This window comes from Anas platyrhynchos, chromosome 1 (assembly GCF_047663525.1).
Source record: "Anas platyrhynchos isolate ZD024472 breed Pekin duck chromosome 1, IASCAAS_PekinDuck_T2T, whole genome shotgun sequence".
In the NCBI taxonomy this organism is placed as follows: Eukaryota; Metazoa; Chordata; class Aves; order Anseriformes; family Anatidae; genus Anas; species Anas platyrhynchos.
The window spans coordinates 82,222,911-82,247,282 of record NC_092587.1 but is presented as its reverse complement, the minus strand read 5'-3'; the positions used below and the strand labels follow the sequence as shown (position 1 = coordinate 82,247,282).

At 47.6% G+C, this 24,372-nt stretch overlaps 2 protein-coding genes across 2 annotated transcripts; one reads left to right on the top strand and one right to left on the bottom strand.

Annotated features, from left to right (window-relative positions):
• The first annotated feature begins 51 nt into the window (after positions 1-51).
• CLSTN3 (calsyntenin 3) lies at positions 52-15,880 on the top strand. Its single transcript, XM_038166458.2, has 18 exons — positions 52-301; positions 3,067-3,189; positions 4,148-4,343; positions 4,838-5,046; positions 5,348-5,497; positions 6,127-6,312; positions 6,787-7,056; positions 7,318-7,430; positions 7,510-7,672; positions 8,843-8,899; positions 9,668-9,825; positions 10,008-10,156; positions 10,603-10,829; positions 12,084-12,254; positions 12,832-12,977; positions 13,112-13,247; positions 14,848-15,065; positions 15,143-15,880. Exons 1-18 carry the CDS (start codon positions 217-219, stop codon positions 15,311-15,313), a joined length of 2,928 nt encoding a protein of 975 aa, XP_038022386.1. The 5' UTR covers positions 52-216; the 3' UTR covers positions 15,314-15,880.
• A 64-nt stretch (positions 15,881-15,944) lies between these two features.
• Positions 15,945-23,991, bottom strand: LOC101792311 (solute carrier family 25 member 33). Its single transcript, XM_005016771.5, has 7 exons — positions 23,833-23,991; positions 19,521-19,697; positions 19,018-19,095; positions 18,612-18,712; positions 17,931-17,997; positions 17,440-17,723; positions 15,945-17,340 (listed from the first exon to the last, which is right to left on the bottom strand). Exons 1-7 carry the CDS (start codon positions 23,874-23,876, stop codon positions 17,141-17,143), a joined length of 951 nt encoding a protein of 316 aa, XP_005016828.2. The 5' UTR covers positions 23,877-23,991; the 3' UTR covers positions 15,945-17,140.
• Positions 23,992-24,372: the final 381 nt, after the last annotated feature.

Here is a 24,372-nt window from a genome sequence, read left to right as displayed (position 1 = left end):
TCGCCGCCGCGCCCGTGACGTCACGCTGCAGTGCCGGGGCGGGGCCGAGCGGCACCGGTGCGAGCGGAGCGGAGCGGAGCGGGGCCGGGTGCCGGGTGCCGGGTGCCGGCAGCTCAGGGCGTGCCCAGCCCGCGCCGGGCCCCCGCCGTCCAGCACCGCGGCCGGGCAGCGACCCCCGCCGCCGCCGCCGCCCCCACCGCCCCCACCGCCGCCGCCATGGGCGAGCCGCGGCCCCGCGCCGCCGTCCTCCTGCCGCTCCTCTGCCTCTGCGCCGCGCTGCCCGGCGGCGCCGCCAACAAAGGTGAGCGGAGCGCCGCGGGCACGGACGGCGGCGGCGGGGCAGGGGCTGCCGAGCCCCCCCCCCCGGCCGCCCCCCGCGGAGGGCAGAGCGGCAGCTGGCAGCGCCATCCGGCCGTGCATCCATCTGTCCGTCCGTCCATCCGTCCATCCATCCGTTCATCCACTCGTCCGTCCATCCACCCACCCACCCATCCATCCACCCACCCATCCATCCATCCATCCGTCCGTCCGTCCGTCCGTCCATCCATCCATCCATCTGTCCATCCATCTGTCCATCTGTCCATCCGTCCATCTGCGGTTGCAGTGCGGCTCCCCGCTGTCATCTCCGAGGGTCCCCAGCCTCTCAGGCTTTCTTTGCCCTTCCAAGCGCCCTCATCCCATTCCCCTCCCTCTACTTTCTCCACCCGGCTCTTACCACCTGTTTTTTTTTTCTTTTTCCTTTCCTATATTCTCTCTCCTTTCATCATTCCCTCCTCGTTTTCCCCATGTCCACCCGCTTGCCGTGCTTTTGTTTCAGTTCTTGCCGTGTGGGTTTAGCTTTCCTTCCTTAACATGCGAAGAGGGGATGTGTTGCATCTCCACAGATCCCTCTTGTCTCAGAAACACATCCTCTTATCTCCATTTTCCGATTCTAGTTCATGCATCTAGAATCTGTCAATAGGAATTATTCCGCGGTTACGTGTTCATTGTGCAGGTTGCTTATATAAGGCAGTATCTTATGTGCTAAATAAAATAATAATAATAATAAAAAAGACCAAAACCAAATGCTACAGCTCTAGCGTTCTGCATGCAGATGTTCTTTGAACACGTAGGGTGATGGAGAAGGATGTAGGTTACTAGATCTGTGGCCATAGACACAGGCATGAGAAATTCATTCTAGGGGAGTCAGCGAGACAATAATCGGATGGGGTGGGGGAATCTGAAACACTCAAGGGTCATCAGGGAATGTGACATTTTAGCGTGCTTTCGGTGCTCTGGACAGAGCTACAGACAGGGCTCTGTGTACACTGATGCTGGCAGGGGCATTTTTTTGTACTGCTCGGGCTCCAAGGGACCCAGCTGCAAGGCAAGGCCCCTCGTGCTCTGTATTTTCTCTCACCTTTGTGAATTGACACGCTGAAATATGTACCCACCTTTGGCAAATGATTTCGGTTTTGTAGGAGCTTTCTTGAAACTGGTGGGAGTCTGTATCCTAAAAATATCCCCCGAATGCACTTCTAATCCCCAAGAACTCGCATACCAAGAAATCAGATTGGTGATTCCCAAGTTGCAGGTGGATGCAGCAAAGGGTTTCTGTCTCTACCACCAGCTTGTTACCCCAGCAACAGGGCACATTCGGCATTTGTGGACTCCCACCTCGGTGCCGTGGTGCACGGGCTGGGACTGGCACAGAGCGGAATCTGGTGGGGGCAGTGGAGGGGTGGCGTGAGACGTGGGCACTCGCACACAGGAAGGATTCCTCCTGCATACTGAGCAGGGTGGATGTTGCTCTGGCTTTCCTACGCAATGCTCTATAATCTTAATCAATATGGGGAGAGAGAAATGCCAGCCCACACTCTTCGCTTCCACGCCGAGCTGTGGCCAGCCGCTCTGAGCTGCAGTCCTGCCTGCTGGCCCATCACCCAGCTCCAGCAGCACGTCCCGGGCCTGATGGGCAGGAGCGATCGATGGGAGGGGATGCTGTCCCTTCTGAGCCAACACAGACGCCCTGGCAGGACGTGTGCTGCAGAGACTGAATCCACATATTGGCAGTAGTGCCCTTGAGGGGAAGGGCTCGGTCTCCTGCTCCCCACCAGCCATGCTGTGCTCAGAGTATGGCTTGGTTGTAATAAATCTCGGTCTCCAGGGGGTGGGAGAGTGGGGGATTATCTGGGAATGGGGGTTGTAACTAGGACATGTAATATAATCTCTGAGGCCCATTTGGCAGGGAGTGGGCATGGGGGAGGGGTTTTTAATTTATAACGATTTTTTCTCCTCTCTCATTCCCCCCCCCCCCCCCATCCCCCTTTATTTCTCCCTTTCCCTGCCCTGGAGCTGATGTGATAAAGATTAATTTGCTATTTCTGGGCCTGTGACATTTTTCAGAGCCTCCTGCTGGCGGCTGCCTCCATGCCAAGCCTGGCTGGGCTCCAGCCAACGGGATCAGCAAGGAGGGGCCAAAGGAATATGGTGCTCACCATGGAGTGGGGAAAGAAGGAGCAAGGGACTCAGCAGATTATATTATACGTGTAGGGTGACTGGCTAAAAGTGTACCTGGACACACGTGTCTAGATCCTTGGCCTTAGTCCATAGGGTGGAAGGCATAGGTGGTAATGGCTGCGTGCAAGACTTATCCCCTGGGGACACCCCAAGGGAAGGTGTCTCCTGGATCCTTTAATTATGGCTTCAGTGAGCTAAAGGCTTTAGCATTTGGAATCTTGCTCCAGAGTCAGACTACTCGTGCCTATTGCTCTCATTTTTGTAATTGCTCCAGCTTTCCTGGGCACCCAAATGCCTCTCCACGTGCTTCTAACAAGAGAGTAATGACAAGGCCAGAAGGAACACATTGTTTCGGGTGAGGTCTCCCAGGAGTGAGGTAGAACAGAACTGAAGAAAAATAGCTGTTTCTTCCCAGCCTACTTCAGCTTTCTTTATTTCCAGAGAAGGAGGTGGGGAGGGGTGGTTGCTACCTGCCACTGGATGATATGCTGCACTTTTTCTACTGAACCTGTCATTTTTGGCTAATACTCTCCTGTGCTCCATCCCTTACCCCAAATTTTGTCTCAGCAAATAAGCACAAACCCTGGATTGAAGCTGAATATCAGGGCATCATCATGGAGAATGACAACACAGTCCTGCTCAACCCACCGCTGTTTGCACTGGACAAAGATGCTCCACTGCGCTATGCAGGTAAGTGGGCAGCAGCTTTGGGAAGGGTGGGAGGCAGGGAGAGACCTCCAAAGAGGCAGGGTCACATTCATCCCCGTGCTGGATTCTGTTCAGGAAATGATCACCTCCAAACCTCATTTCGGAGGAGGTCCCCAGTGAAGTCTGGAGCCAATTTGGGCACAGCTTGATTTAGGATCCTGTGAGCTGTTTCCCTTAGGGAGGGGAACTGAGGGTGGAGCCAGCTACTTTTTGACGCAGTTCTGCTATTTCCAAAGATCACATGCACAGCTCTGTGTCTGTGAGGGCTGGAGGAAGCTGGTAGGGCACAATTTGCTGGCAGTTCCACATCCCTCACAGGAAGCACGAATCCCTGAAAGTACAGCTAATGCTTTGATGCTTTTACAAGGTTTTTTATTCCTAGTGTTTGCTCCATGGCTGGAGCTTCTTCATGCAAGCCCCCTCAGCTTTGGAAGAGGAATAGGGGTCCCTGAGAGCTGAGCTCTCAGATTTAGGTGACCTTATCTGTAATTCCCTGAGATACTGTGCACGTCCTGTATTAGAAGGACGGGGCATCGTGGATCTTCATGCTTTGGATGTCTGTCTGAAATATATGGCCTATTTTGCCTCCTTGACGGGTGGAGAGATGAACTAAGGTGCTCTCTCAGTACTTTGACAGTATAACCCTCATACCCCCAGCTTAAGCCTTGTAGCCTCCAGCTTTCCGTGAGGCTGGGCAAGAGATCTTGCTGTGGGAGTAGTCTCCAGTAGAGGGCAATCTACATCATGGATGTCTGTATGTGAGAGCTGGTAGGAGGAACTCCTAGGAAACCAGCAACTGCACCACACTAAGATGATAATGAAGGAGAAATGAGAGTGTAAGTTAGAAAGGAAGAAAATCAGGGAGTGGGAAGCAAGGGGTCATGTTGTGCTCTCCTCAGTGCTCTTTCTTCTCCCCTTCCTCTCCACCTGTGGGTGCCAGGTGAAATCTGTGGCTTCAGGATCCATGGGGCAGGGGTGCCTTTTGAAGCTGTGATCCTCGACAAAGCTACAGGTGAGGGACTGATCCGGGCCAAGGAACCAGTGGATTGTGAAGCCCATAAAGAGCACACATTCACCATCCAGGCCTATGACTGTGGAGAGGGACCTGATGGAGCCAATACCAAGAAATCACACAAGTAAGTCCATGCAGTCATTACTGCACGTTACAAAATGTCATCTGTCACATAAATGCAAGTGAAAAATGCTGTGGGGCCCTTCCTTTAGCCAGGGTTATTTTTTTTTCTAGCCGTGATGCTGTAACTCAACATGTGAATATGACCAAACAAAAATGTGATGGTCCTGTGCACTGGCTGAGTCACACGAGTAAATACACCAGAAACCAGGACTGCTTGACAGTTGTGTCTGAGTGGTGCCTTACATTACTGAATACAGGCAGAAGGTCCAGATGACATTATCAGTCCTTTTACTCTTCCTCTGCAATGGGAAACCATAGTACAAGCTCCTATGTACCAACATTGCTGGGCTGAAACCCAGGTCTTTTTCCTTGTCCTTGCCTTTGACATCTGGAAGTCAGACTGGTACATTTTATGGGAGTGATGTAATCTGAAATTTGGGTGGTGTATGGTTCCTAATCAGGCAATAACTTCTTACTGATGTTTCTCTGCATCAGGGCCACAGTGCACGTTCGAGTAAATGATGTGAATGAGTTTGCTCCTGTCTTTGTGGAAAAGTTGTATCGTGTCGCAGTGACTGAGGGAAAGCTGTATGACCGCATCTTGCGCGTGGAAGCCATTGATGGAGACTGCTCACCACAGTACAGCCAGATCTGCTACTACGAGATCCTGACCCCCAATATTCCCTTTCTGATTGACAATGATGGTAGGTATCTGAACCTGCCACAAGCACTCTCCCTTTTCTTCTCTGCTCTCCCTCTTCCAGTCCCATTTGCTGGCAGAACTGTGATACGTGAACCACACTTCCTCTAGTACTGCTCATCTCTCTCATGCAGAGGCTCAGCAGCCATTTTGTGGGATGCTGTAGCATATAGCAGAGTGTCACTGTGGGGGAACTCTGCCTTCATTTGGTTGTTTCTGTAGCTGATCAAAAGTAGAGTGATTTCTAGAAGCAACGTGTTTGAAGAGACTTTCTTCTTCCTTGATTTCTTTGTGTTGCTAACCAGGGAACATTGAGAACACAGAGAAGCTTCAGTACAGCGGAGATCGTCTCTACAGATTCACAGTAACAGCGTATGACTGTGGAAAGAAGCGGGCTTCTGATGATGCCGAAGTGGAAATCCAAGTGAAACCCACCTGCAAACCCAGCTGGCAGGGTATGAAACCTCCAGACATACTTTTGTCTTGCCTTTATGCTGAACTACTCAATCCTACTGATTGAAAATGTTTGTGTATACACATATAAATTTGTATATATATACATGGTTAAATTCTGGCACCAAACCACAAATCCTACCTAAGGTACTGCAAAGCTACTGGAAGGCCATTGAACATGGGAAAAGCATCTATTAGATTACTGTGAACTACTATGTATTTGATAAGCCTCATAGAATTCAATGTAGATTGCATTTGAGGCTGCTCTTCTTGAGGATCTTTGGCTTTTTCAGAGGTGATGTCTGTCTACAGGGTCAGCTAAGTCAATGGAATTAAGGGGAAATCAACACAGCTAAATGTCAACTCTGCCTGATGAGAGACTGAAAATCCAGGGATTGATGCTACACTGGCACCAGCTGTAGAAGATGAGAATTTGGACTTTCTGTGCTTCCAGGAAATCTTCCCTTGCACTGATGCCAGCTGCATAAAGTTGATTTTCAGTGCAGAAGGGGCCAAAAATCTCTCTGTTTATGGGCTGGTGCATAGATGCCATTTGTATGTGCCAAGCGTTCTGGCCCTGGGTCCTTGGCAGGACCTAACCCTTCTCTTCTCTGTCACTCTTCTTCATTAGGCTGGAACAAGAGGATTGAGTACACACCGGGTGCAGGCAGCCTCGCGCTCTTCCCCAGCATTCACCTGGAGACCTGCGATGAGCCCCTGTGGAACATCCAGGCCACGGTGGAGCTGCAGACCAACCACGTGGCTAAGGGCTGTGACCGGGATAACTACTCCGAGAAGTCACTGCGCAAACTCTGTGGTGAATCGAGTCTTTCCTGAGTGAAGGGCAATGGCAGCAAAGCACCCTGCCTGTTTCCCTGAAGGGATTCACGGTGATACCTTTGTGCCTCACGCAACAGAGCTGCTGGGACACACTCCTCATATCTGCTGTAGTTAGCAGGGCTGTGAGGACACCTCGCTCACGTGCTGTATTGAGCACAGGCATCCTGTGGGCACCCTACCTGTATTTGTAAGGGGCTCCCTGTACTTTTTGGGAAGCCAGAGGTTTATGTGCATTGTCTCATTATGCAGAGTCTATGGGATATATCCTTTGGCACAAATGGAAAAGTCACCATCCTCCTCCAGACAGGAGAAGGCCTATAGGCCACTCTCCCACTCCCTATGCTCTAGGACATTACAATGAGCCCTCTGCCACCCCTTTCTTCTGTGCCCTAGATCCCAGGCTTCTCAGACTCCTGTGCTCCTGACTCCTGACTCCTTCCCTTCTTGGTAGGTGCCGCCTCAGGAGAGATCGACTTGCTGCCTGTGCCTAGCCCCACGGCAAACTGGACTGCACGGCTCTCAGTGCACTACAGCCAGGACAGCAGCCTCATCTACTGGTTCAACGGCAGCCAGGCTGCCCAGGTGCCTGTGATGAACGGGCTGCATGCCCATGAGGGGCTGAGCGACCACTTCACCCTGTCCGTCTGGATGAAACATGCTGTAGTGCCCAGCAAAGGCAGGCGGGAAGAGGAGACGGTGATCTGCAGCACAGTGCAGAGCGGTGAGACACTTTTCCTGGGGAGGTGATGCTGAGCTGTTAGAAGGCATTGTCCATGCAGGTGGAAATCCCTGTGTTCCAGAGCAGGGCCTGGGAAGGGGTCACTTCTTAGGAACATAGCTTCCTCAGCCTCCACATTTCCTAGGAGCAGTCAAGCCCACTGTGAAGACACAGTGCTGAGTGCCAATCATGCAGTCTAGTGTGTGTTTCTGGGCTCTGGCTTTGAAGTCTTGTATGTAATGCCCTTTGCTTGTCCCCTGGCAGAGGATGGCTACTCACATTACTCTCTGGCTGTGCATGGCTGCCGAATTGCATTCCTCTACTGGCCATTGCTGGAGAGTGCAAGGCCTGTGAAGTTCCTCTGGAAGCTTGAGCAGGTGAGGAAATGTTAACCTCTTCTCAGTGCTCTTTCTCCTCCTTCCCCTTGCTCATTCCTTCTTCTGCTGTATGCCATAGGTCTGTGATGACGAATGGCACCATTATGCCCTCAATCTTGAGTTCCCTACTGTCACACTCTACGTGGATGGCGTCTCCTATGACCCTGCCCTCATCCATGACAATGGCCTCATCCATCCACCACGGCAGGAGCCCTCACTCATGATCGGAGCCTGCTGGACTGGTGAGTGCCCACTCCCTGAGCCGTGCTGTTTCCTTGTGGGAAACAAGGGAGTGGAGGGAAAGCCAGAAAAGATGAAAAATGGTGTCCAATACTAAATGATGCAAACCACATTGCAGCCATCTTTTCTCCTTGTTACCAAAGCCAGTGTGGTTCCTTCCCTCCTTACGGACCAAGCCAGCAGGCCGTGGTGATAATAACTCAGGTGTCGATGGCAGCTTTGTGGACAGCAGCAGTAGAACATGTGATGACAGTTAACTAGCTTTCATGCAGGAGAGAGTTGAAAATCTGTACCTCATTCAGGTGTTGGCCTTTCTATCAAAGTTTTTCACCAGAAAGCAGAGGTCATTATTTATTCTGCTAGTTGAATTGATGGTGATTTGTGTGTCTTGAGTTTCTTTATGGAGAAGTCATAAAACAGTCTGTACAGGAGTTGGGTTGAAGAAGAAAGATCAGGTTAGGAACGTAGTTAAGCCAGTACCAGATTAAAACCGGTTCTGTGGAGATGTAAGTCTGAGGTCTTTCAGTTTTTCTGTAAGACTGGAGCAGAACAAAACTTAGGGACATGGTTTTGTGGGTAATATTGGTGGTAGGAGACGGTTGGACTAGGTGATGTTGAAGGTCTTTCCAACCTTAATGATTCTGTGATTCTGTTCTATGAAAACTAAAGGAATATGCCTGCTCCTTGACTTCATTCCAGCAGAAATTGATAGTAAGGTCAAACTTTCAATGTAGTCTTGCTTCTCCACAGCTCTGTTTTCTACTGGCCTTTTGCATCCAACAAATACTAATCAGCTTGGGACACCCTTCTGAAACCGTCTGAATTTCAAAGAATGCTGAGAACATGGCTTGTTGAGAACACAGCAAGGACCACATTGCATAAATGGGAATCACTTAATTCCTAGAATAGATATTGCTGTGAAAGGAGGAAAAAAAGCCCTATATTTTCCTCTTGTATTAGTTACAGTTTCAACATCCCTTTATGAGGGGGACACTGCCCTCTTTCATCTGTGTTGTGCTGTCTCTAGGGTTGAAGGGTGTGCTGCTTGGTACGTGAGTCCAGAGCTGTTCTTTCGCACTGGCTGATATGGGTAATTGTATAGAAACATGCCTGACCCTGTAACTACCCTCTTCCAATGTATAATTGCTTGTCTGAATGTTCTCCTTTTACAGAGGAGAAAAACAAAGAGAAAATCAAGGGAAATGAGAATTCCACTGATACTGTACAAGGTAGGGAAAAGAAAGAAGATGGTTCTCTTCCCCTCTTCACCATGCATGACTATATCACTTCTTGCATGGTGCCTTCCTTATACGGCTCCTTGATCCTGTCCTGCCACCTCCTGCCATTCTGGGAGGAAAACCCCTATTATTTGGCAGATTGGTCCTTGATACCTGTAGAGCATGAAAATGCTGGTAGGACTACAGCCTGCTTTGAGAAATGGAGTACGCTTTTGATGTGAAGAAAGTGTCCTCATGCCTGGTCATTAAAGTTGGTCTCTGAAGAACACAATAGCCATTGGAGACATCAGGAGATGTCACCTCATCCCTAACTATCTGTGGAACATACAGTTTCTTTTGAAAGCCCTCACAGGAAGCAGAGTTAGAAGGGGACAAGAAATTGTTTCCATCTGGCATTCAGTGGTTTAGCAGAAACTTCTCTATGCTACCTATCTGTCACTGCCCTGGTCTTTCTGTTTGTCTTTTCCCTACCTGGAATTCCAAAAATTGTCATCTACTCGCTTCAGTATTGTCTGTCTTTTTACTGCCTTTTTCATTTCTATGTTCTGTGCACCCCTCTGTTCTCTCCTACCTCCCTTAACATCTTTGTGTCCCTCACACTGTGGCTTTTGTTGTCTTTGCTCTTCCGTGTCCCATGCAGTCATCTGTCTCTCTATGTCTCTCATAAGGGAGACAACTGTGTGTCCCTCACTTTTCTGTTGTCTTTGTTCTCTTCCTCACCATGTCTCTCACACCCTCCACGTCCCATGTTTCCCTCAGGAGATCCTCTGTTGATACACCACTACTTCCATGGTTACTTGGCTGGCTTCACTGTGCGCCCTGGTAGCTTGGAGAGCCGGGAGGTTATTGAATGCCTGTATGCCTGCCGTGAGGGGCTTGATTACAGTGACTTCGACAGTCTGGGCAAAGGGATGAAGGTATGCCCATCTGCCCAACTTGCATGGGTCTCCTCCACTCTCCTCCCTGGCCTTGCTTCCCAGGACTTTGCCTGCTCCCCCACCTCGGACAGCTCCCCACCTTTCTCCTTTGTGTCTCTCATAGCCTGGGTTCTTGGCATTTGCCAGGGAATACTAAGTATTTTCTTCTCATCCGCTTCTAGGTTCATGTGAACCCCTCTCAGTCCTTGCTCACCTTGGAGGGTGATGATGTGGAAACCTTCAACCATGCAATCCAGCATGTGGCTTACATGAATTCACTGCGCTTTGCTACCCCTGGAGTCCGGCCACTCAGGCTCACCACTGCTGTCAAGTGAGTGAATAAAGCAATACCCCTAGGTTCAGCAAGAGGATTACATCTCTTCTGACTAAAATTAAACCTCACCTTGTATTTAAATTCTAAGTGATGGTCTTGAAATGGTAAGAGTCTTTCTGGAAATAATTATTAAAGTATCCATTTGGGTACTTTAATACTGGGGTAATAGGGTCCATGGAGGTAGCAGAACTTCTGCCTTTGCTGATGGTGTTTCAGGCATGTGGGCTGGTTTTAATTTTCTCTGTGGTGTGCAGATATGACCAAGTCACCTGAAAGCCAGTGACTCCTACCATACCTCTCTGTCTGGCATAGCAGGCCACAGGGAAGACTACCAGAAAAAAAAAAAAGATATTGCCTTCGCTGACAGTAATGGGCAGAAGATGCTCTTTTGCAATGTTGGTGGAAAGCTGGGCCAGCTGATGCTTTCTGCTTCTCTCCTTCAGGTGTTTCAGTGAAGAGTCCTGTGTCTCCATCCCTGATGTGGAAGGTTATGTCGTTGTGCTACAGCCTGATGCCCCCCAGATCCTACTGAGTGGCACTGCCCACTTTGCTCATACTGCATCAGACTTCGAGGCTCCTGATGGGGTCCCCCTTTTCCCCAATCTCCAGATCACCTGCTCTATTTCTCACCAGGTGGAGGCCAAGAAAGATGAGAACTGGCATGGTACTGGTGAGTGAAGTATGGGGAGAATCAGAGGAAAAATGGAAAAACCTGCAAGTGTTGCAGAGGAAGTAGAACCCCTGCTTGCACCCAAAACAGGACAGAGTTTACAAATACAAAAGCAAGGCACACTGTGTGTTAATATGTAGGCTAATTGGTTCTTATCCCTTTCTGCTCCTCCCTGTACATTTTCCAGTTCCTTGCCTCACTCTCTCCATCTTTCCCATGCTCATTCCTAATCCGTTTTACATTTTACCTACATGTCTCTTTACTGAATCCAGCATTGAATGTCTTGCCTGTTACTTTCTCCACTCCTGCACTTACTCAGTCTCTTCCTGTTTCCCTTATTTCTTGCCCACTCCCAAAGCTATATCAGGGGAAGATCAGATTAGATATTAGGAAAATGCTCTTCACTGAGAGGGTGGTCAGGCACTGTAACAGGCTCCCCAAGGAAGTGCTCATGGCCCCAAGTCTGTCAGCATTAAAGAAACATTTGGCGAATGCTTGAAGATAAATGGTTTAACTCTTAGGTTGCCCTCTGTGGAGTTAGGAGTTGCACATGATGATCCTTGTGGGTCCCTTCCAACACAGGATATTCTGTGATTTTGTGATTCCTGTATTATTTGTTCCTTTGAATTCCCCTGTCAGTTTCCTCACACCCTAAATTATCTTTTCCCTCAATTCCCTCCATCATCCTCGGATTACTTCTCTACACTCTATGCTCCACATATCCTTTCATTCCAGTTGCATCCCTTTTGCTAATAGGATTTTTTTGCTCATAGCTTTCTGTTCAGCAGCTTGAGCTTCTTAGAGAAGGTTGGTCTTGCCCCTCCTGAAAGCGATTAGTCTTTGAAAGTGGTTGCCATTTTAAATAAGATAAGATCTCAAACTTGGTTACCAGCAGTTGTGAGAATGGAAAGCTTTCAAGAGCACTCAGGGTCTGTGAATGTGTGAAAATTTGTAATTTTCAGTTTGCCAGTACCAACAGTCATTACAGCCAAGATATGTTACCGTGAACTAGTCCCATAATAGTATGTTGTTCCAAAATATAAGTGACTTAGTCATGTACACAAATAATGTCGTTAGAACCAGGGAGACTCTTCCAGCAAGTAATTAGACTGTCAGTGATTTTACTCAAGAAAAGTGCTAGCCAGAGAAAGAGAAGTCATTGCTTAGGATATGAATATGTCTAAGTGGGTACCATTCCTGCTTTCATTCCTGGCTGACTGGCTTCTGGCCGTTTTCTTTCCCTTTGCATCTCAGTGACAGACACACGAATGTCAGATGAGATTGTGCACAACTTGGATGGCTGTGAGATCTCATTGGTAGGAGATGACCTGGACCCAGAGAGGGAGTATCTGCTCCTGGATGGGGCAGCGCTGCAGCAGCGGGGCCTGGAGCTTGTTAACACCTCTGCCTACCTCACCATCACAGGTATGTCCTCCTTGGCCACCAATTTATGCCTTTTTCACTGCCTGTTAGGCATCACAAGGAGAAGCACTTAGGGCAATGTGTTGGTGTATTTTGTGAGACTGAGATATAACCATGTGCTGAACTGGCTTTTGAAGTCCCAGGCTATTTCCCTTAGGAGGTGACTCCTCCAGCACACAGTGCTAGGATATGGTATCTGAGCTCTGATTCAGGCTTGTATCACTCCTCCTGACTTAGTCCCATTGCCCTTAGGGTCTGGTTTTCTTAGATGCCAGTAGTATTGTGTGTGAAATGACTGGGGGACAGCACATCCCAGAGGTTGTGAACTGGTGCAATGCTTATGTACTGTGCAGAATTTAACAGGGTGGTTGTTCTTGATCGTTTCTTCCCATAAGTGTGTTCTAGCAGTGCAAGCTGGGATTTCATCAGATCATTTGCAGACAGCTCCAGTTCTGGTCCCTTCCCATTAACCTAGCCTTGGATTTCTCTATAGCTCCTAGTTGCTACAGGGTTATGAGACAAAATGACTTTCAAGCAGGAGCTTCCTGACCCTACAACAATTATTTATTCTTGGTTTTAGGGGTAGAGAGCATTGCAGTTTATGAGGAAATACTACGCCAGGTCTCATACCACATCAACCATGGTGCTGCTCTTTATGAAAGGAAGTTTCACCTGTCCTGCACGGAGATGAATGGACGCTACTCCAGCAATGAGTTTACTGTCGAGGTACAAGATCAATACATGCACAAATACATGTTTGTACATGCATGGGGAGATCGCTGTGGGTAGGAATGCACCCAGTGTAGACTCTATCACAGTGAACACAAGGCTGAATCTCTCTCACTCTGATCTTTCTGCAGATGAATGTCCTCCACAACATGAACCGAGCTGCTCATCCTAACCATATTCTGAGTTCTCAGCAGTTCATACATCGAGGCCATCATTTACCCCCAGAGCTATCTGGCCACAGCTTGGCAAGCACCCATAACAATGCTAGTATGTAACACACTTTTGGTTTTATTTCTTTATGTCAGGATGTTGATTTTGTGATATCCTGTTAGAACTTACAGCAGGGCATTGCTTGCAGACTCCCTTTACCCATCTTACTGTCTTGTCCCAGTCTTCATTAGCAAATGGACTGCAGTCTGTGTCAAATTGTGTTTTAGAGCTTGGTGCAATAATTCTCCTCTGGTGCATTGCTTTCGTGATGCAGAAGCAGTCTGAAACCTACTACTTGTCTAAAAAGAGCAACTGTAAGCTCGTACTATTTCATTCATGCATCTTGCAAAAGTGCTTTGTGGGGCTGGATAATGTAGTTTCAAAATGAAGTTTCAACAGCAGGAGACAAATGACAATCAAGACTGCCACTGCTCCAAAGAGAGATGGGACCAGGTGGTGATCAACAAATGCAGAAAATATGATAGTGATAGGACAAGAGGGAATGGCCTGTAGTTGTGCCAGCAGAAGTTTAAGTTGGAAATTAGGAGACATTTCTTCTCAGAAGCAGCAGTCAGGCATTGGAAAAGGTTGCCCAGGGAGGTGGTGGAGTCACTGTCCCTGAAGATGTTTAAGGAAATGTACCTGGTGCTTAGGGACATGGTCTAGTGGGTGATAATGGTGGTAGCGGGATGGTTGGACCACATGATCTTGAAGATCTTTTCCAACCTTAATGATTATATGATTCTAATTGGCTCCTCTGAAAAGCTCTAGGAGTGTTGAAGAGGAACCCTTTGTTGGTTTTGGCCCCCTGTTGTAGAGAACATGGAAAGCACCTTTGTTTCTAGCTTTTACTGCAGTTTCCTGCAGCAGTACACCCAAAGCTGATCCAGCCCTGCAGCTGGAACTGAACCACTGCTGGGACAGCACATGCTGGAAGAGTGCTGAAAAATCACCCCCTGCTGCGCCCTCCCCCAGCTCTGCTTGATCTCAGCAGAAGCAGTAGAAAAGTTGTCCCTGCTATATAGAGCTCCCCAAAACAAATCCAGGAGGGCCTCGGTAAGTTTTCCAGGAAATGGGGTTATCAAGGGAGTGAAGGCTAGACATACAGGCTTACAACAAAGAGGCAAGAGCTGGTCTAAGGCTCTTAGATGAATTTCAAATTTTCTCTTGTGGAGAAGCCAGGCTTTGACTGTGGTACTAAATTAGAAGGCTACTGTAGTACGCTGCCCCATGTGCAAAGCACACTTCTGGGTTCCTTCTTTCTCTGCTGCTTGCACAGTATCACACTATGAAAACTGTGCTCCTTACAGACTCTCTCTAGTGAAAACCTCTCCCTCCCAATGGGCAGATACAATGACAAATGACCACTATATGACGTATTCTGGTAACTTCTGTAGATGAAGCTACGCATAGTCTACAGGCAAGCTGACATTAGAAAACACCTGGACGTAGGCATCCTGGGAAACATTGAGCAAGGATAGAGCAGCCAAAGGCAGGAACTGCCTGTGCCCAGGGGAGCAGAAGAGTCAGGATATGTTCTTGCTTAGACCAAAACCCCATATTCTGTCCAGCAGCTCCAGTTCCTGCAGGTTAGGCATTGGTCAGATTGGAAATGTTTATGTGAGAGATGTTAACTGCATCTTTTCTTTCTCCAAAGTGGTCCCCAGCGCAGCCACTATCATCATTGTGGTGTGCGTGGGCTTCCTGGCACTCATGGTGATCCTGGGCATCCTGCGCATCCACTCCCTGCACCGAAGGGGAATGGGGCAAGAGGTCCCGGGGGCTGCTGCAGGGGGACACACAAGCACTGGCAGCAAAGATAGCGACATGTTCTGGGACGACTCAGCCCTCACCATCATAGTCAACCCCATGGAGGTAAGGGGCAATCACAGAAACTTGGGGCCTCCTGGGTTGCCAGATCCTTCCTCTTATGACATGTCTCATCTCCGCAGTCCTACCAGAGCTGCCAGGAGAGGGCAGCAGAAAACAGTGAGGGAAGAGCTAATAAGGACATGGAGGAAGATGATGACAGCACTGACTCGGAGACACCCGACTCCCCAGACAGCAATGACGTGGACGACAGACACATCATTGGCAAAAGTGACAGCTCTCACCGCTATTAGGAGCTTTAAAACACCCGTCCAATGGATCCCCAAAAACATATGGCTGGAAGGAGGAGGTGTCTTACTTTAACTTCCTCCTTCCCCCACCTTGTACATGTTCTCCTCCCTCATGTGTCATTTCTGCCTCCCGTGTTCCTTCATCTTCCGCCATTCTCATTGTGGACATCCCCCACATTACTGACCCCACATCTGGCTCTCCTGAGACACATATTTGGGCACTTGCACATGAGAGTGGCACAGTTCAAACTATGGTGAGGAAGGAGGGGCTTGGAAAGAACGGAAAATTGGAAGGAGGAGCCAGCCACAAGGCTCAGAGTGGGCTCTCTCACAACCCCTCCCCAGATACTATATATATATATTGTATATTTTTCCAATGTTGTCGTTTGAGGTTTATTCTCGTTTCATGCAAAAAAAAAATATCAAAAACTAAAACAAAAAAAAACAAACACCAGAACACTGCAGCTTGTGTCGCTTTGTAAAATTGTCAATACTCCTAAACTAAATGAATGATGATAAGAAGGATGAGGAAGCAAAGTGGATTTTAAAATAAATGGATTTCAAATAAAAGGTTCAGGGTTTCTGCAGTTTTTCCACTATAAGCCGGGAAATAAGCAGTCTGCGTAGCCGTTAATGTAAGACTGGAGATCGTCCAGACCATATATTTACCAAATTATTGCCTTATCTTGGAGATGTGTTGTATTCTTAAGTGTATGTGTTGGAACAATTGAGACATCTCCGCATCCCTCCCCCCCCCACCTTTTTGAGTCAAAATACTCTCTCTGTAAAGACAGTGTAGCCTTCCCCAGCACACGGGGCTATGAAACCACAGAGGAACAGAAGGCATCCCAGCCTGTCACAAATATTAACACATGCAGCAAAACCTTGATCACAGAAAAAAAAAACCAATAAGGCTCTTTCCATACAGCAATAGAAACAGGCCAAATACTCAGCTTCATCCACCTTTTTACATGATCCACTTTCTCTACCAGCACAGAGTGTATTTCACAACAGGCACTTCAGCTTGTAACAGAACAGACCCAGAAGTTCTGAGGGAAGGTGTGCCTCCTTCTGTTACTTAAGAAAAGAGGGAAAGCAAAAAGAATAGATACGGTCAAGGCATGGCTATGAGGCCAGTAGCATAAGTTATTAGGGTAGTGCTTCATAGCAGGTTGTGTTTCTTCCCCTGATCTACTTGGTCCAACTCTTCAGACCCAGCAGGGAGAAAAGAGGCTGTCAGCTGCCTGACGCTTCTTGGGGTAACGGCAGTAACATGTTCAAGACCCAAAGGAAGGTTCTGCAACAGGACATTTGTTGGTGGTCAAAGTTGAAGGGCAGCACAACAGATAAAAGTTGAACGGCCCCTCTAAGGACATTAAAGGTCTCAGCACAAGATCTCTGCTTGCTCCAGCTCTCTCAGATGTCTCAGCCCTAGCCTGTCTTCACAACCATGTTTGGTTGTTAATGGGTCCAGACGGCATGAAGATGCTGAAGCTAAGATATAAACATGCTTTCTCCTTTATCTCCTTTCCAGTAAGTTTCATGCCCTTGTTTCATAGAGGAAGCTAAAAGCAGGCACTGTCAAATCAGTGCCTTGAAATCTTGAGGCACTGGTAGAATTCAAGTCTCCAGAAAGAACGAAGGTGACATTGTATACATTGGAGCCGAAAACTTTGCATAAAACAGTCTTACATCCTGAGAATGCTATGCCTGACTCAGCCCCGGTCTGTGATGAAAAGCACCACATCTTGGAGCATAGGAAAAGACCATGTCTCAGAACTATGAGGTCCCTGTAACTCTCCAGCAGCTCATTCAGGTGCTACAGTGTTCTTACAAGGTGGAAGAGGCCAAATGTACAATGAGCTCGTAGGTAGCCATCATGATAGCTGTGTTGGGAATCTGTCGGATCAAGTGGGCCAGGAGCCCTCGGTATAAAGCCAAGGGTCCTTCTTCACGGACTACAAGCTGCAGAGTCTGTATAAAGGAATGATACCGTGACCCTTCTTCTCGCAACCGTGTCCGAATTACCTCTGGAGAGACAAAAAGGAAAGTGATATTAGCAGATTGATCCTACAGGCACGGCATCTCCCATCAAGGGGAACAAAAGCAAGGAGTGCAGACACACTCACCATGTGGATATGCAATGCACGAGGCACATGTTTTGGAGACAGCAGCAGCTCCCATTAGTCCGAAGAAGTCACGGCTGTTTGGTGAAAGTGTGAGTGGTGTGGAAAGGGAATGATGGCCATTTCTCAGCTGCTGTTTCAGTGCTTCGTATATGACAAAGTGTATGATGGTCTCTGACACTCCAGCATAAGAGGCAGTGATTCCACGGTAAAATCCACGAAGGCCTTCAGTGTGGTACACATGCATGGCACACTGGAGGGCATTACTGCTCAGCTCCCCCTTCATCCTGTACAGGCAAAGGGAGGAGGGAGGGTTAGAATAGCATGCCACTTCACTGACCAAAAATGCTCTTCTGAACACAACTGTAAGACTCTTCTCTGGCATGCCCTGAAGACTCTTGTTCTTATTACCTGTCACAGACCTCTTCCCAATCCCACCCCCAAAACAGTCACGGTTTGACATGGAATGGCTCTGTACTGTTTGCCTGCCTTACCTGGCTTCCAGCTGCATCCTGGTTTTCACCAACCAGATAGGATTGGTGAGCGTGGAAGAGGTAATACCTAGAGAACAGAAGAGGAACACAGCAGTGAGCACCAGGATCACACTGGCAGTTTGTGAGGAGTTGCTCATCTATCAGGTCTCTGACTTTTGCTTGGAAAACTGGGGTAGTTTGCAATTTGAGAGTGACCTTGAGCTCCTGTGGGAGTGGAGACATTTAGGGTAGGCTGATTTCCCTCCTCCCTCATTCTAGCCTTTGTTTGGTAGTAATTGCCAACTCTGCCTTCTACATCACCCTGCTACAGGTGACAAGAAACAATAGGCTAAACTTGCAAGAATGGAAGATTTTGTTAGAGAATTGGAAGACATCAAGAGACATGATTCTGTGAGGGGTCCACATTACACACTGCCTTTCCCACCTGCACTCCTGAATGGAGCTCTTTTCCTGATTGTAGCTGGAAGGGAAAAGACTAGAACCAGAAAAGAATGGAGAAACCTTAAGAAATAATCCTAAGAAGAATGAAGAGTGAGAAAACACTTTGCACAAGGAGCTTACTGCTCCAGATGTGGAAGGACAAAGCTTCAGAATGCAGCAGCAATGGAGAAGGGATGAAACCTGTTTACAGCCACAGACAGAAGGACCCCTTGGCTCTGATTTGAGACAGAAGAGGCTCACCTGCGCAGGCTGCTGATAGCATGTGTACTTTCTTGGACTCTGGCACAAGGACAGTATTGAGCTTCTCCTTAACACCAGAATAGGCAGCAAAATATATAGCCCTGGTTGGAAAGAAATACAAAAGAGATTATAGCTCATTTACAAGGAGCAGGGACAGCACTGCTGTGGGGCCTCAGTCCAAATTTTATTCTCAGCACAAGTTTGTCTAATGTTGCATCAGATACCACCTATACTCAGCGCACAGCAGTCATCCTGCAGCTATCATCAGAAGGTCCCAAAAATGCTTGTACGATGGGGGCACAGTGGGCATAGGGCCCTGACTGCTTTCAGAATGTGGAGCAATAGCTTTCATGAGGGTCCTTTATAAAGTGTTCAGAATAGGCAATCCTCGGGGAGCAGTACTTACCGGGAAGGGGCAACCCCAACAAGGTTTGGGCCCAGACCTCGAAACAGTGATCGCATGCCTTCCTTCTCAAGGATGGTCCTACAGAAGGAAATGAACAGAAGAGTCAGCAGAACAAAGCTGGAGGCTCTCTTGGTTCCTCTTCCTTTCTTCAGTATTTCTTGCAGCATCCACTCCTCACCTCCAGTGTATCTTTTTCTGCCCTAGTCTCATTTTCTTTCATGCCACTTTTCTCTCCTTCAGCCATTTATTCCTATTTTTATTGACATAATCACACCGAGTCTGAACTAGCTGTGAAGCTTCACACAGTCCCCAAAGCTGCCTTGCAGACTCAGGGTTCAAATCATGGATCAGCTGTGAGGAGTAGCTGTTCCTGTGCTCTGATGAAACATCACCGCACTCGCAGTTTCTGGAGCTTCAACCCAAATGCTACTTTAATCTCTCCACCTGATGGCCAAACCTTCATTTCCCCGTTGCTAACAGGCACCCTGCCCTACCCTACTCACCTGAGCAATTTGAGCACTCCAGGGGATGGTGGTGTGGGGTTCACCAACCTCACACTCATCCCTGGCAGCTGAATCTCAGAGAGGCACAGGGGCCGCAGAGTCAGTTGGGATGACTGCAGACGTGTCTTCACCACTTCCAGAGGACAGGTCAGGATGGCTCCTGCTGTGCCACCACATCTAGGGCATAAAAGCACAGGTAAAGATGACCCCTGTGCAGGAACAGGGCAATAATTCCGACCCTACTTTTCCACTGCCTCTCCCCTCTAGGAAAGGAGGAGGGTAGGTCCCCCAGCCTGCGTCACACATGACCTCTTGCTCTGATACTGATTAATGCAATAATGGCGTCTCTTGGGACATCTCCTGGCAGCCTCACTCTGAAACCAGTATTTGAGACAAACAGTCCCAAGTTCATAGGGATTCAGCTCAAAGTTGCTGAACTTTGCATTCAGAATTTCCCAGAGCAAACAGTTCTGCTGCCCAGTCTCCCTGCAGTGCTTTCAGCTGACATCTCCAGGCACCGTGCCTCATACCCCGTAAAAGCAGCATTGGCTCAGTCAGATAAGGGTAGCACAAAACTCTCCCACCCCTCAGCCTGCCTGCGTGTTTCAACACGTAATTCATTCAGCCCCACGTTTTCAAGGCTGTACAAGCAGGATCTGTACTTTCTGCCAACAGCCACGCTCACCCACAGCCCAAGTTGCTTAATGAAAGAAGACCCTGACCTTCATCAGACAGAAGCTATTTTTGGAACTTATGAACCATAAATCAGTAATGCTGAAAGGACACGTAGCCCCTTTTCCCCTTTCTGCCACACAGGGACACATCAGAACCAGAGTACTGATATGCTCAATTCTCAGCTTTTGCCCATTCATATCCTTTAACTGAGAGCTACAGGCTGCTCAGTACATGAAAGACTTTTTTTAGATGAAGTTTTATGGAACAGCCATGACTCGAACGCTGTAGCCAGACAGCGGCTTGACAGACAGGTGTTCCTATCTGCTATGGCCAAACTCACTGTGTTTCATAAGAGACAAAGGGTAAAAAATCCCTCACTCTGCTCCAAAGAAAGAAAAGCCAACTAAAGAACTACAAAGTCTCAGGGAAGAATCATGTTTGTCAAGAGAACTGCATATGAAGATATAGGTCAGTGAATGGCTGGAGCTCTGAAGAATTATTCTGAAACAGTCTATGCAGCTAAGACTATATATACATTGCTTTTATAGCCTTTACTCCTGGGGCTTCATTTATTGCTACCTGCAGGTTAGAGGGAAAAAAAGAAAAAGAAAAAAAGAGGCCTGGATACTTATTGTAATGAATTCCAAGAGTTAAAGATCTAGCTGATGAATTGGTCTAGAGACAAGTTACACATTTCACAATGCCAGCAACTAGTTATGCCACTCCATTACACTCATGCTGCTTTGCCAAGCCCTCTGCAGACCTTCAACGGTGATAACTTGCAGAGCAGCTGATCAGGAGCAACTTTTCCCAACAGATGCAAGTGGTAGGAGTCAGGTAGAACATGACCAAAGAACTTAACTTGGAGTCAGAAGACAACATGAAGCAGTAAGCATCATGGCTCATGTTCTCTGGATGATCAAGCAAACCAAGACAGCCTATTTAACGATCCAGGAGTTGTGATTTACAAAAGCCACATTGATTTTTCCCATGTATACCATACTCATTCAAGGTTCTGACAGTTCTATTCTTTCCCATGGTTTGTACCAGGCAAATCAGTAGAAACTCCAGACTTACAAGTCTGGTTTTTCTTGATCAGAAGTGCACTATCCAGCTCAGGAAAGGACTGAGTACAGTGGTGAGAGAATAAGAAGTTTAAATAAATGCTCTAAATAAAGCAGTTTCAACTTCTCACCTAAATGCTGGACAAACACTGTGACAGGACTACACTTAGAGAAGTTGCTTGGTACCCTAAAGATTTGTTTAATGATACATAAGGAGGTACAATTTTATACAATGTTCTTACAACGTTTAATTTCTCCAAGAAGCGCCTACCTGAGCATGGTCAGGATATGAATTTGAACCCATGTCCCAAGTACATAGAAAAGTTTCCTAAGTTCAAGTTCTTCAAGCTACTGACATGTATAGCTACAGAGAAGAATCCAAAAAACAACAGTAAGAGCTGAAAAAAAAAAAGTTATTCCTTTGCATGGTGTTCATTTAATCAGCAGTAAAAGTCTGAGGTAAAATGTTCTTCCTAGGCCAGTATGGCTACACTGTAAGACTAGAGCATTTTTTGAAGAGCCAAGAACTCTGACTAAACAAAGCTAAGGAAATAAGATGTATCAGTTGTTCAAAACTAGAAGAAATCTTAACTATAATGCCTTACCATGCACTTTAAAAAAAATAAAAAAATCAGCCTCACTCTTCCCCCCTAACCCTAAACCATTTTGTCAGTAAAAAATCAAAGAGCAGTGGCCCTGCAAGAGTCTAATCACTTCTAGACTAGACCTAATAATTTTATTTTTTTTCCACCAAATACAGGAGGTGACATTTAACATGACAAAATCCATGGGTGACAAAGACTGTCACAGTGGCAAATAATAAGCAAAGCTGCAATTAATTGCAAGCGATGAAAAAATACATGGAACTCAGCAGCCACCAAGGGTCAGTAGGCCCTGCATAAACAGATTGTTTTAAAAAAGACAAAACCCTGAAATCACTATTCCAGAAAAAAGCAACAGATGGAATTCCTGCAAAATATGATGGAAATAGCAGTGGACAACCAGTACAACACGTACTCCCAGAACAAAGCAGTGCCAAAAAGGACTAAAGGAAGAAAGCACATAATTTAACTCCAGAAAAGAGTACTTGCTTCTGCATCTTGGTTTCACATTTTAAAGTGCGTGAACTTCACTGCAAAGCTTGAGGTGACAGAAAAAAAAGGATTAGTACAGAGAAATATATATAAAAAAAAACAACATTAACATTTTCTAATGATATGAAAAGGTTATGAGAATGTGCACAGCTGTGACAAGGTTAACTGGTAATTCACATCTCAGTCCTTACTTTGGCAAAAATGCTGATGATTTGAAGATCTTCATTTAAGTACTGCAGTCGCCAGACACAGGGTAATAACGACGGCCACAGAAGAGTACGAGAAGAATTATTCTTCTCTGGAATAGTCTCCCAGCTCTCTGCAATTTTCAGCTCAGAAATTTCCTCAGCCAAAAGTGTTGCATTGCATTTAATAGCCTTCAAGACATTCTTTTTTATTCATCAGTCTAAATGCTTTCTGGACACTTAAAAAGCTTTTGCCTTCTCATATCCTGTGGCCAGGATTCCCCCAGTTTAACTGAACACTGTGTTAAAAGCTATGTTCTTGCACTAGTTTTGAATAAGTGCCTCAAGTTTTATTTAATAGTCCCTAAAAGATAAAATGAACAACTGTCCCTTCATTAATGAGATCTGCTTAATTAGATGAAACAGCATCACTAACTATACACTGCAGCAATAACCCGAACTTCTTTATCTCTTGGGTTTTAACTAATTGCAATCCAAAGATTACTATTCAATTGGCTGGGACAGGGTACAGCCTGACAAAGTTCCCACTAGCAGATGTTCTGTTGCTAGCTAAAATCTCTTAATTTTTCAAGAACCGAAGTGCCTTCTAGATGCTGTGACTATAATTCAAAGGAGAAATTAACAAAAGAGAATAGCATATACAAAACAACATGGGGAAAAGACATGGCAAGTACACAGAAGCAGAGACTGACATTGCACAGTTGCATCACCTGCAGAAAACTGGAAATTTATGAATCAAGTGCAACTCAATGACGTGTTTTATTGCACAGGCTGCACTCGGGGCCTTACTGTCATGCAGACTGCAACAGGTTGGTGCAACTGGGAAGCGGATTAGATGGACACGGGACTTCCAGCAGTTACTCAAGGAGTCTGGAGGACCGCTACACCTTCTGTTTTAGGACATCACCAACGTAAAACACTTTGCTGTTTTGCAACTGAAATGAAAAACGGTTCTTAAAGAGAGGAGGGCTGCCGTGCAGCGGGAGAAGGGCCTTGCTCAAGGGCACGCTGTGAATCCGGCGGCGCTGCCAGGATGCGCGCTCCAAGCCCCTGACTCACCAGCCCCATGCGGAGCTATTTAAAACCAGAGAAGCCACGCAGGAATCTGCCACCAGCCGCCACTCAGGGCTGGCTGTCCTGCTGCACATCCTACCCCTCACCCAGCACCCTGCACCCTGCCTGCCTCCCTCCCCCTCCACTCCCAGCCTCCTCCAGGAGGCTCCCCCTGTCCCCGCAGCGCACAGCAGAAGGGGCAGAGCCGCAGGGCACTCACCCTCCGGCGACCAGATGAAGCAGGGTGCTGTGCTGCTGCTGCATGGCTGCTGATCTGCAGGCACAGCCCCGGCCCTTCGCTGCAGGCACCCCGGGGTGGCGGCCCGGCCTGCCCGCCCTCCGCCCAGCATTGGCTGCCCGGCGCTGGAGGAGGTGCCCGGGCGGTGCCGGCAGCCTGGGGACCGGGGGGGCGCAAAAGCAGAGATAAGGAAGAAATTCTTCACTCAGAGGGTGGTGAGGCGCTGGGGCAGGCTGCCCGGAGAAGCTGTGGGTGCCCCATCCCTGGGGGTGTGCAAGGCCAGGCTGGATGGGGCTTGGAGCAACCTGGTCTAGTGGGTGGCATCCCACTAGATGCCATCCCAATTAAATGATCTTTAAGATCCCTTCCAACCCAGACCATCCTGTGATTCAATGACTCTACATTATCAGTTTGTACATATATATAAATATAACCCGTAGATCAGATAAAATAAGGTAGTACTGACTTCAGCACTCAGTACTGAGTGACACAGGACTGATTGTCTAATTTAGGCACCACACT